A 13,771-nucleotide genomic window follows, 5' to 3' on the forward strand; every position below is an offset into this window, starting at 1 on the left:
CTCTTCTGCAGAGATGGTGTTAGCAGTTTTTCCTGCTCATCACCAGCACCCTTGCCTATTCCACCTCTCAGGGAAAAGCACAAGTCAAAGAAGGCTGAACCAGGGTTCAAAGCTGGAAGGCAGAGCAGATCACCTTTATCCTATTCCCCCAGTCGTCACACAATACCAAGTAAAAGATGGTGAGCTACCCCTGGATCTCCACACCTGCACGGCACAGAAAACCAGTCACTTGTCAAGATTTGGCAGTACCTCCCACCAAACTCCAGCTGGCGTTTGCTGACTGATGGGGCTCTCAGGGGGAGCTCCTCACTGAACCCAGGGTCTGCTGTGCCTCTGGATGTGGTTGCGTTGCAGCTCACCTGTAAAACACACACCTTAACAGCTAAGAATACTTGCAGTTCTGATTTTATACCTAATCGTTGCATCTGTTTTGTTCACTGGCTGGGGAAAGAATTTCTTTGCTTTAAGCTTTAATACACTCCTTTAAATAAAATGTGCCCATTGATAATATCTTCAGCAAACATTTACAGAATTAAACACGAACTATTGTCATTCCACTCAGAGACAGTTACAAGCATCACAGATTCTTGTTGTATTTGGAGATGTATCAGATTATTTCCAGGGCACTTATGCAACACAAAACCTTACAGATAACTTCATTTTTCTTTTTACTTTGTGTGTGTGCAAGGGTTTTCCCCCCTGCCATTTGTTTGCTTTTTTTCCTCTCCAAGTTAAGCATGTGTGGACAGAGACCTAAACCAGAGCTAGCTAAAAGCACATCAGAAACTATCTGCTCTGTGCAGCAAGATATTTTGGTAAATATCATGACATTGATTGTCCGCAGCCTTGCATTTCAGTACCAGCCATGTAGCTGCAAAGCCAAACTGCTGCCATTTTAACACAGTGAGGGTTTGGTTTCCCCTGGCCACACAGCAGTAGCTAAGCAAGGTGCCTCATGGGTTTTCAGCAGTCTTTTCAGCATGGAAATTCAGCAGCCCCTTGAAATGAGAAATGTCTGTCAGACAGGCGCCCATCAGAGCTGTGGGGTGCCCAGAGGGCCACGGGTGCAGGCTGACTTGTGGGGGTGCTCACCCGCATACATACTGCTTTCAGGTAGCTGTAGAGCTGCCAGGTCCCCCAAGACTCCTCTTCTCCAGACTAAACAACCCCAGTTCCCTCATCCGCTCCTCATCACACTTGTGCTCCAGTCCCTTCACCAGCTCCGCTGCCCTTCTCTGGACTTGCTCCAGCACCTCAATGTCTCTCTTATAGTGAGGGGCACAGAACCGAACACAGGATTTGACACGCTGCCTCACCAGTGCCAAGTACAGGGTGGTTATTACTTTGCTAGTCCTGCTGGCCATAGAGTTCTGATTCAAGCCTGAGTAATATTCTACTAATTGAAGAGTTTTGCTGTTTGTCTTTAAAAGCAGTTCTCTGATGTTTGTGTAATCAGCCTTTTTTTTTTGGGTGGCCAGACGTTCCGTCATCAAAGTTGCCAGTCAGGTACCATCACTTTCCTAGTATATCAGGCAAAGTGGAAAGGTCGGGGACTGAAAGGGAACTGACTGTTATCTTCTTTCCTACAACAGGTCTGCAAGGCAAATAGACTAGAAAAGGAAAAGCCAGTTCTTCTCTTATTCTTGTGAATAAAGAGATTTCAGTTGCCAAACCTAACAATCTCTATGCATAGAAAAGACAGATTTCTACAGTGTCTTGATACCAGTAGTCAATGGACTCCACAGTAACAGCTCTTTTGCTCCTATACTGATGAAGGTACTTAAAATTTCAGGGTTGGTATCCAGGAGCTTTATAGTAATGCATGCAAAACAAAACTCAAAAATCCCGTAAGGCTGTGAAGCAGATGTTCATGGAAATCTGACACAGAACATTTTAGAACTCTTACAGGTAAGAGAGCCAGAACAAGGCGAGTTGTCGGATGGCAGGTTAAAAAACCCCTCCTAATAGTGGAGAAAAAGATTAGAAATTGAAAAAGGGAAGTGTTCCTGACAAAAACTAAGCTGCCCTTGGTGATTCTTCCCATCAATAAAAGGTAAATTCATCTGCAGGGGTTGGTGATCTTTTTATTTTTTTCTAATGAAATTTCTCATGTGATGAGAGCACAGAGTAGAGGGGACAGAAAACCCTTGTGGAAGTTCAGTTCCTGAATACTTTCTGCCCTACCTGTAAAAAAGCGGCTGCAGTATGAAATGGGTTATGTGTCAGCTCGCAGGCATCATCAGAGAGCAGGTATAGCTTTCTTTGAGGTATTCTTCCCTTTCAGAGAAGAGTCAGGGAGCTGCCACACTTACACAGGCAAATCTGCTTGACTTCAAACCTCTTCTATTTGAAGAGAAGAGATAACTTAATTTCTAAGCTGAAGAATAAATGACTAAAACAGTGGGAAATTTGGGAGTGTTTTGGCTTATCTTGTAAATATTTCTGGATATTTTCATGCACGGCCTTTTGTAGCCAAGTGCAATATGCTGGATGCTAGCTGGGTAACAGCATGGTCCATGCTCAGGACATAGGAACAGCACGTATTTGTTTACTTATTCAAATAACACTGGGGTGAGGTTGTTCAAAAAACAAAACAATTCTTCTAAAATGAACTAAAATTTCTTTTACGTGCATTCAGCATTTTGCAACCCATTTAACCAGCCAGCTTTGAAAACAGGAAATTCATTTTAGTCTTTTGAATATGCATTATTTTACAATTAAATTTTTAAAATATAAAAATAGTAAGAATAATTTTCAAACACCAGAGAGCATTCTCACTGTTCAAATCAGTTCCAGTAATAACTTACTTCAAACTCCAGGTGAAGCCTATCGACCTCCTCAGGGGAGAAGCTTCTCACAGCTTCAGTTGCCTTGCCCACATTATACTACTAAATTTCACAAGACAGAAGTTCGCAGACAACATTTACTGTGCTGCCTCCATTGCATGCTGGGCTAATGGTATGCTTCCAATCAGGATATTGATGGGGTAATGCCAGTGGGAGGATAGAGGGGGCAGATTCAGCAAAGTAGGTAAAAAATGTGAAGATCTTAACATGGTATTACATCTGCCAGTTGGTAATGATTTACTGACTTACACAAGAATACTTCGATTGCAGTCTCTCAACTGATGCAACTGTCATAAAAACTGCTAGGAAAGTACATTTTCATCAGAACATCTTTGCTATGAGCTTGATGCATTAATTTCCTCATCCTTACTGGCACACACATATTCCCTATTCCACCCAGCCAAGCATTTGCAGTAGGAACTCCTACAAGTTGAGAGCAGCTATTTTATTTTTGTGCAATTGGCTAACACATGAATGAAAACTAAAATCCCAAACAACCCCCATGATGGAGTTAAAACATACCAATGGACACAACATCTTGCTGCTTGAAGCACCGATGTCTCTGTTGCGATAACGCTCTGCATTAGCAAACCAGTGGCTGTTCCTGAGGCTGTGTCTTACTCTATGCATTGTTCCTCGATGCTTTCAATGCATCAGAGAATATGTATTCCCTCAGAAGGGAAAGTTCCTCTCATGAAAGAACTTAAAACCAGAAAGTATGCCAGTTGGAAAAAATAATTCAAAATATATTATGTCAGAATGTGGCAACAGGGTTAGCCAAGGCCACATCTGCATGGATGGGCATAAACTGAGATCTCTGTGACAGGGGTAAACTCAACTCTGTATACATCACCAAGGCTGCTTTGGTATATCATAGCATTTGTTAGAGGGTACCTTCTGCTGGGTTCTAGATACGGGGTTCAGATTTGCTCAGACTTAAGTTTGCAATGAGACTGGATGGGTCATCCAGCCAAAAAGCTGGAAAACAGTGAAGTCTACTTGGAAAAGCACTTCTTAAGCTGGAAGTGCTCTGATCTTCACAACAAAATAAGTGAACCCAATTAAGAACAGGGAGTGACACACTGCTGTTTTAAGTACAACATGATGGTGTTTCAGGCTGCTTGCCCTCCTTCATTGCCTTAAATCATACCTTTAACTTGTGTTTCATAGTTGCACCTACAGTGTTTAGGAATCCAGCAGACAGGACCAAGGCGCTGTGCTGGGGGTCTCTGCTGCCTGCACCACCCTGCCATTGGAAAGCAGTCTGGGGGGAAGCTGCAGGAGGCTGCTGACCCCTTGCTGCAACCAGCTGCTTTGCACAGCTGCGCACAACAGAGCAAGCTGCTGAAGGCGAGCAGAAACAAGCTGTGTCTCTGCCAATACAATAAAGCTGGTTGTGATGGAAAAAAATAATTAAAATCATTTGGAGGCCAGTACATTCCTCACTGTGTGTCTCACGTACTGAGACAAGCAATGATTGAGACCAGGCCATTTCCCCACACATGAGAGCACATCTGCATCTAGAGACCCAACACAAGTCTCTCGGTATTTTACACAGGATGCTCAATGCAAGTAGTAGCCATTAACTGCTGAATTAGAACAGCTCTGCTATTCTGTCAAACAACCTGGCCTCCATATCTCTGCTGCCCATCTTTCACTAGCTGTACTTACAAAGAATTAGTGCATTGTTTACCCTGCAGTGCTCTTCTCACCTTGTTCACATCACCCCCAGAAAAGTCCAAAGGTGATGCTTCCATGCCCCTTTCCAAGGCACAGCAGATTCCCCTCTTGTGAGCCTTCACTTTTCTCACTCATTTCTCTTCCAACTCCCCAAGTGCTAGTACCTCCTCTTGCTTGAGGTGAATCTCAACTCCCAAGGCAGTTGGCAGGTTCTCCCACTTTTACAATTAGAACCACAATTTTTATTTGCTGCTTGGGATTTTTGGGGTAGGTGGTAGGGGGAGGTTTGAAGAACAGATTCTTACTGCACAGCCTCTACATTTCTTTTTCTCCAATCACACTAGTAATCATGCAGCTAGTAAGTTCCCATCAGCATCAGAATACTGAATCAGAAACTTCATTCATTTTTAGGCTTAAGCAACCACTTCTTTTTCAGGACATACTAGAGATGAGATGTCCTCTACCTCTCAGGCAGTGGGAGGTAGCAAGACACAAGACAGACTGGTCTTTCTCACAGCCTGTATTTAATCCCAAATTCAAAGACACCTTGTACTTGAAAAACAGATCCCAGTAGAACTCATCCAACTGGAAACAATCATGTATGTTTATTTTGTCATCGGTTCAACCCCATATGGTTTCCCATCTCTAAAATTCTGCCGTGTCCTGCCAAAAATCACTTGCAAGTATCTTGTGACAGTCTTAAGCGCTGATAACAGCGAAACACCAGGACAGCTTTGCTGAGGTTGGAATGCACTGCAAACACCCCACTTGTCCTAGAAGTTAGATTCTCTGAATTGTCCTGATGCACCCCATGGTGGTCTTCATCAAATCTGATCAAGCAAATACTTTATCTTAGTCATCTCTCACTCCTCAGCCTGCATTAGCAACTTTTCCCAAATAATCTAGTCCCCAAATTTACTTTAAAACATAGAATTTCTTCCTACAGGATGTAATTAAGCTTTTTGTCAAAACTATTAAAAATCAGGGTTTCTTGGCAGGGGTGAGAGAATGAGGAAAGTAGCATGTGTTTCACAAAAAACAAATGTTCCAAGTCTAAAAGAAGCAAGAAATTGGCACAGGAATCCCACTCATTCTGTTCCAACTTACCTTGTTTCAGAAGAGAAGCCAGATTAATATGGCCTAACTTCTTAAGATATCAATTTATACCAAAATGAGTGCTTTGAATACATACTAAATCTGCAGACTCACTGATCTTCCTTAGGGAGGCCTGCTCCTTCACCCTCACCATTCCCAAGGATCTGGGTATTTCTAGATTCTCAATACAACTCTTCAATAGTGGTACCATTTTCTAGTTTGTACCAGTCACAGTAGAGGATCATCTATGTGGTCAAGTAAAACTGTTTTCAGACTCTTTAGATGCCTCTGGATGATTAAGTGGGCCAAAGAACCCTCCCATCAGATGACTATAGATAGTGACTGGATACAAAAATTCAAGACAACAGCGATGCTCCCAGAACAGCCCCAAAGTGCTCCTCTAAAGCAAAAGCATTGGAACAGGGCTAGAAATTAATCACAGTCATTCATCCACCTTAACTATGATACATGGGAGGAAACCATGGTGGGGGGAAGGCAGGCAGAGTCTAAAGGCAAATTACAGTAGCAGCAGATTCAAATGATGGTGCTGGTGGGGAAGGAGAAAAAAAAAGTCAACTGCAGATTACAGGGTAATAAAGAAATACTGCTGCAGCGGGCTTTTCTCCTTTGGGAAAGGAAGAATTTAACTTAAAATGGGTTTTGTTTCTGAGTTTGTTTTTTTTTTTTGACTAATTTCTCCTACTTAGTGAATTCTCAAAACTCTTCATCCTGTTAGTCTGCTAATATTTTCCTCAAACAAATATACTCATTTGTGCATTTTAGAGTATTTTCCCAGCTCTTTAACTACAGCAACTTGCCTATTGAGCATTTTAAATTTCAAACCAGCATTTTGCAGTTAAAGTTTTATTCTGTGTTTCTCTTAGGGCTGCTGTCATCAGCTTACCTGACAGTCCCTGGAATCTTACAGAAAAAGATGGAATCTTTCTCTGAAACAAACCAGCCAACCCCACAAACTGCCCCGACTTCCACTGCTTTAGCAAAGCATATTTACATTGTCGATGTTATGCTTCCCTCTACTGTTTACCTTAAGAAATGCAGTTACCTCTTAAACATTTTGAAGTCTTCCTTAAAAAGCGCCAACATATATATAAACCAACGAGTTGCAGGCAAGACTCACCAAGTAAGCTTAATGAAAGTTTCATTTTTAACAGGAGATAAAGGAGGCACTAAGCAGAACTATCCCCACTTACCTCAAGCTCAATATTAGATGAAATATCAACTACAATGTGCTATTAGTCTCATGTTGTAGTTTACAGTCTGTGAAAGAGTCAACTTCAAGGAGGCAAAAAGCTTCACAGACCAAAGCAATGTAACGAAGAGTAAAAAAAAGTCAAGAATCAAAAAATTATCATAGAAATAACAAGTTATGTGACAAAACAGTGTTATGTATTTCACATCACTGATTTCAAGAAATGAATACCACAGAAACACTAAAACAGTCAAAACAGTAGTGGTCTTTATTTCCATCAGACAAGTTAACACTTTTGTCGATATTAATTTATTTCAGCATTTGGGAGAAATTAATGACTATTAAAAAAAGTGAAATAAACCCTCTTCCAAAAATATACTGGATAATACATGTGTCTGAATTTTATACTGTTCATCTGATGAGCCCTTTACGTTATGTGATATCACATACAGTTTTTGCAAGACAAAATTTATGGACTGTTTTTCAGCTTCTGATTTGTGAGCCCTCAGGGTGTCCAAGAACAGCAAGCTTCTACATGCCATGCAGCAACCTAACAACATAGGTTTCAAAAGGGTCTCTATTTAACAGGGAAAAAAATAATCTAGAGAAGTCTACAAATCAAAAAAGGTAGAAAATACTGTATTGGAAAACCCACTCAGGTCTTAGTGTCCTGGAGGGAAAGTTAACCTCAGTTTAAAAACAGAAAATACATTAGTCAGTATTTTGCTAATTTTAGAAACTGGGCCTTGAATAATGCAATTATCAGTTGTTTTTGATTAAGAACAAGTTTAAAATTGCAGACTACAGAAAATTCTTCAAATAAATGAACACAAACTCCTCCCTTTGTCATCTAACACCAAGTATGTACCATATAAATAACATCTGTACTACAGTACTCCTTGTATAGATCAGTGATTTTCAACAGGAACAGGATTTCATTTTAGTGTCAAGCAAATAATTAAGATTTTAGTTTACATCTTGTTTAAAGTTTTTAACATAGAGGACAATTAGTCCTGCAAAACCAGTTAGCACTCTGTTCCTGCTGCAAGTCATGACTACTGAAAACATTATAATCTTAAACCCCCTGCCCCACCAAGTTTTCTCACAGTCTTGCCCAGAAACCCATGTAGCCACAGAAAGTTTGTAAATCTATTTTCTGGGAGGAGCAGGGAAGATATTAAATAAGAAAGTGTCTCATCTAATGAGGAAAGGAAAGGCAAACAAAATCAATGACTAGTTTTCACAGTAAAATGCATCAGCTTTGTAGTTTCATTTGAAACCAAGAACAAATCATGAAACGTCATGAAAATAAGATAAAAAAATCTCCTAGAGTGATTACTAAATGAAGTTATAATTACCACACTGATCAGTAAACCCCAGAAGAAAAGCAGATGCCTCATATTGTAGTTTCTATATTAAACAGTATCTGCTTTTTAAAATAAATCCATAAAATCTGTATGTTTGGCCGCTTTGCACATTTTTCCCCTAAAAAATACAGTGTACAGAAAAAAAATCTCATTATTCCCAGTATGAATTCTTAAGTATAAGCTCAAAACCCAGAAGTTAAAGATCACTAAAAGAATTTTAAATTATTTACAAATCCAGCAGGTAGAACTACCATAATGGCTTCATTTCCATCCTTGTAGTGGCTTTCACTCTTATCCAGCAGCATCTGCAGTAGGAATCTCCTTCAGACAGCTTCATCACTGATCATCTGTCATTTTAAGCAATTCTAGAAGAGCCCCAACAGCTCCAAAATAACCCTTTAAACAAGGCAAAGGGAAACCAAAACCAATCAAATCCCAAAATAAGACATAAGCATGAACATGTACAGTCTGTTAAGGCAATTTAAAGACCTTTCTTATAAGACTGCTGTGCCAAGTATTTACTTTAATATGATCTTGTTTAGGTCCAAGAAAAGGCCTTATACCATGAGACATCTCACACAGTTGTCCAAAATCGCCAAAAAAGAAGGAACTACAGAACCACTGTAATGATGCTGGACTGAAATAGGGCAATTTCCATTATGAACACATCCACCTGATATTTATCTCAAAATTGTGCTTAAAAAATTAGTTCTAGTTCAGATTTATATACCAGACCATGCAAAAGAACATTGCTGGTAACTAAGGTCAGAGAGCAAAAATAAGAGATGTGCAATGTTCAGCAACAAATACCATGAGATTAGCGATCAAGCCAGGGAGTTAACAAGGGATATTTTCAAATGAATGTGTAATTATATTGATGCTGAATTTAAGTTTGTGCATTCACTTCAAAGCAGTTAACACTGAAACTCTCCCTTTTAACTTCACCAAGAACCACAAGATTTTTGGAATTACAAAGAAAAGTTTGACATGCATTTCCTTACCTCGTGTTCCAAAAACAGAGCTTTCAGCTGTCCCTTGGACCAATAATCCATTGCATATGCTAGCACCTTCATAGAAATCATATTAATTCTGAGAAAGTTGCCAACAAAAACCACCTTGTCGATGTTCTGTAAAATTGAAAACCAGACCAGAAAATTTATATTCAGCTACATTATTTGCCTCATCCAACATGTACTTCTACCTCCACTATAAAGTTAAATGGGAATTTTAGGTAACATTTAAATTCTCCAGACTGAAAATTAATCACAGTTACTGACTGCTAAGTCGAGATTTTGCAAGAGAAAAAAAAAAAAGAAGAGTTATCCAAAGAAAGTGAGAGGCTGATACCAGAGATGCTGAATATGGTGAATGTTTGCTTAAAAGCCCATGGCCATCCCAACATGAACAGGGTTATGATTGCCTTGCTGTATTTTGGGGGGTGGAGGGGTTGTGGCTGTTTGGGTTTTTCAGGGGGTGTGTGTAGCAGGGGTATTTTTAAATCATATATGACTATGACACGGCTGCACTGAAGACATCTTTCCCCCATTTGTTAAATGAGGCAACTTTTCAGTGATCACTATGATTATTAAATGCAGATGGACAACCTCTGAAGGGTATCCAAGAAGGATTACATTACAGATGGGAAGAAGCATCTTTCATTATCTATTATCTCAACTTTGGTTCCATTTTCAAAACGCAAGTGAAACATGGCCAACATGATATTTGAATATATTGCATTCCTTTATTTCAAAGCTCACTTGTACTCAGTTTTCATACAGAAGCTTAAGATTTTTGAACAATCAGCACTACACTGTCATTAAGAAAGCCACACACTATCATTACCTGTACACACGCCAGCACATGTAAGCAACAGTTCTGGTGCTTAAGCAATACCCATAACTATCTTCTCAAGCCACCTTTTGCCTGCTATACACAAAAACATACTTGCATTTTGAATTGGTGTACCATATGATGTTCACCATACAGTCAAATTTGTCTAGAAGACTCAGTAGGAGGCCATAAGGCCATCTTGGAGACAAGCTTTTACAGGAGTCCTGAAGGAGCTCTACAAATGTGTCTTCTAGAGTTCTCTGCTGAAAATTAGCATCAAAAATCTGCACAGGCTAGAATTACCAAGTGTTGCTTCTCTATGTTCATTCAGCTCTATAAAGCCCAACACTCGGCTTTGCAGCAATTACTCTCCCTGCAGACCACAGTTTTGTCATGTCCGGTACTGTGCATGTGACATACCACAGAGAACATCTTCACTTGAATACTCAGAGTGTTAATAGCCAGATGTAATCAATCATCCATTCATCCAGTCTCTGATGACTGAGTTACATGTCTGATTGTCCTCAAACCAAACATCAACACAAACTTTAAATAATTCAGAGTCATCTATCCCCATAGACCCTGCAGCCACACAAAACATATTCATACTTCTTCATGGGACCTTTTATGACTGAAAATAAGAACTTCTCAATTTTCAACAGGCTGCTATTAAACAGGGCCGAGAGCACTCTGCATCCTCTGACAAGGCAGTTTTGTCTCTGAAGTAATTTCTGACAAAGGAGGGACATGTAACTAATTAATTGCCTATAATGCAATGCCATCAAATTTATTAGAATCTACATTTGGATTTCATTTTCATGAATTTGTATTTTTTGCTGAATGCACACAAGTTACTGTTACCAAAAATCCAACACTGAATACCTACCACTGCATACAGAAATCACAGAAAATTTCAAATTTAAAAATACTAGTCATAGCTACTAGAATTGGAGAGTATATATCAACATGCAAATTTTGTATCAATTTCATTTTCCAACATTGCTTGACTTCACCAGGTTAAAAATGATGCTAAAAGTTTTCTAGGGTTTTGAACTGAACTAAAACCAGCTTTGGCATATTTCAGGAGTCAAAAAATGAAGAAATGCTACTTTCATCTCCTAACGGAGTCTTGCCAATTTACTTTTAAATTGTTCACTGCTGAAACATTCAAAGCTGAAAGAAAGAAGTCTTAAACTGATGAACTGATAGTGATGAAATGACTAAGCTAACTAAATTACAACATCATGGAAAAGACTCTTTCACTTTGTAGGGTCTTGCTAACTTGTTCAACTACCCTACAGAAGAAAGCTATAATATAGCTTCAATATAGTACACACACATATTTCCAATATAATTGAATAGGGGAATCTGTATCAAAGATGCAATAAAAAATACCCTCCTGCACATGTTTTTGCAAGAAGCCTCATTCAGATGCAACTTACATGTTCTGCTAGTAAGGAAAGTATAAACCAGGGAGACTGGTTTCCTTTATGCAGTTCTCCTGTGCCTAAGACAGACTGTTTCAAATGATGTGCAGCCAAATGGTTCCAGACTATGGAATTTTTCTACCCCACTGCCAACTTTGTGCAAGCAAACTTTGCTTTGAAGTTCTGCAGACAAAGTATTTCATTTATTCCCCAGCCTCATTTTTTTCTGCACATATGCAAGTAATTTTCAACACAATATTAAAGCTGCAAGCATTGAAAAAAAAAACCCCGAAAACCAAAACACACACCCAAAAACCCCCATCCAACAAACAACCCAAAAACAAAACAGAAAACCAACCCCCAAACAACAAACTAAAACCAACTTATCAAAACTCATGCTTCAGGGCATAAACTGATTTTGACAACTTAAAAGTGAGATTTACCGTAACCCTAATCTAATACAGAAAAGCTCCACAAAAGAATATATCATATTCGACTGCTTTTTTAATCTCTTATTTAGGCATTTCATTCATCAAGCTTGGTGAGAGTAAGAGCCATATCACCCAAAAGTAGTTTTGGTGTCTAGATTATTTAGAAAACAATGGCATTACTTCCCCCCGCCCCTGAGAGCAAGCTCTCTGGAGATCAGCTTACTTGCAATGATATATCATGTTTGAATTTTCTAATAGTATGTAAAGCTACTAAATGAAGGTTTCATTCTCTAAAGCTACAAAATAACTTAGCACATGTGTTGGAGAAATTACATTTTGATATTGTTTGCAAAATGAAGAATGCTTTACATATCAATCTACATTCCTCCACAAAGTTCTGTGGATCATGTTCAGTTTTTAAGTAAAGCCTGTCCACAAAACAAAGATGTTAGGAACTTTTTCACAGTGACTCAGAAGCATTCGTTTCATTAGCAGCCCATTTCCTCCTCTGAATGCATCACATGTAGTTCCCTGCTGCAACTCTCCATGCTTTGATAGCCCTGTACAATGCTGCTTGAACTCCATGCCACAAGGCAACACTGTAAAGAAGCTGAAAGCAAAGAGAACACTGAAAGAGAATCATCCTGACTGAAAGAGTCAAATTGCCCAAAAAATAATGTCTGTAGCCACTCTTCAGGAAGAAGGGAGGTTATCAGTGGCATTTGATAGAGGCAGACACTAAGATTTGTCCTGTTCAATATATTTTAAAAGTGCTCTACAGAGGAATATCAGCAACAAACATAACAAGCACTGGCAGATATTCAGGAAAGTCAGGATAAAAAAAAAATAACAGCACAGCAATGCTGAAGAGACACACAGTGGCCAAGGAATAAAATAACAGATGAAGTTTAAGTTAAAAAAAAAAGTGAAATGACACAGAAGGGGGGAGAGAGACTTCAGTATTCAGACACAATGATAGGCTCCAAATTAGCTACCCCCAATCAAGACTGTGGAGGGACTGTGGATGGTTTCCTAAAAGTGATATCCATGGTCACAAAAATCAAATATTAAGAACTGTTAGTAGAGGAAGTCAGAATACTGAATTTATCAGTATGGCATCACACAAATTCACTGTGCAAACACACTCTGAATACTGCATGAAGATCTGATCATTCGATCTCCAAATCAGAACCATACAATATTAAAAAGATAAAATAGCAGGTGGAAAGGCCTAGAGAGAGACATGGTAAAGGTTTATTAAAAAACAAAACCAAACCCCACCAAAAGCAATATTTGCTATTTCTCATAAAACAAAAAGCTAGATAGGACCCAGTAAAGTAATCAGATGGCAGTTTGGTGATTCTCCTGGGTTAGTTTTATTAGGGTTTTGGAGGGCTGTGTGGGTGTATTGTTGATTAAAAAAAAAACAAACTAGAAGCACTTTCTTCTAAACAAAAAATGCTATGGAGCTCAAGATATTAAGTATTAAAAAGAGATTTGATAAATTAATTGAGAGCAGATAACGATTAATTACCACATAATAGTAAAGGATGTAATTTGCAGCTGAAAACAAGTGCCTAAAGCACTTGGGGCTTTTTTTGTTTGGTTTGGTGGGGTTTCTTTCTTTGGTTGGTTGTGGTTTTTTGGGTTTGGTGGGGATTTTTTGAGTTTGGTTTGAATTTTTTCTGGGGGGTGTTATTTTTCTGGGTTTTGGTTTTTTTTGGGGGAGGGGTGTTTTTTAAACTGCTAGAAGCTGGAAAGGTGTATGAATGGAACAATCCATCTCTAGCTATCATTCTAAAGAAAATCATGCAATAGCATTTGATAGGAGTTTGAGGCAGGATAATAACCTATACTTTTTTTCTTTCTGACCCAATACAATGGA

The 13,771-nt window shown here is 39.0% G+C and overlaps 1 protein-coding gene across 5 annotated transcripts in view; it reads right to left on the reverse strand.

The window, feature by feature from the left end:
* Positions 1–7,076: 7,076 nt before the first annotated feature.
* The window catches only part of PANK1 (pantothenate kinase 1), a 39,276-nt gene continuing 32,581 nt past the window's right edge, over positions 7,077–13,771 (reverse strand). For all 5 annotated transcript variants that reach the window (XM_062606737.1, XM_062606736.1, XM_062606738.1 and 2 more), the window contains 2 exons: positions 9,200–9,325; positions 7,077–8,594 (listed from right to left, as the gene is read on the reverse strand). In XM_062606737.1, the coding sequence (XP_062462721.1) occupies positions 8,535–8,594; positions 9,200–9,325 (186 nt within the window). In that variant the 3' untranslated portion in view covers positions 7,077–8,534. The remainder of the gene's footprint in view (positions 8,595–9,199; positions 9,326–13,771) is intronic.

Source organism: Pezoporus occidentalis, unplaced genomic scaffold, assembly GCF_034315485.1.
Source record: "Pezoporus occidentalis ecotype Australia unplaced genomic scaffold, CSIRO_AGI_Poc_V1 ctg98, whole genome shotgun sequence".
NCBI lineage: Eukaryota > Metazoa > Chordata > Aves > Psittaciformes > Psittacidae > Pezoporus > Pezoporus occidentalis.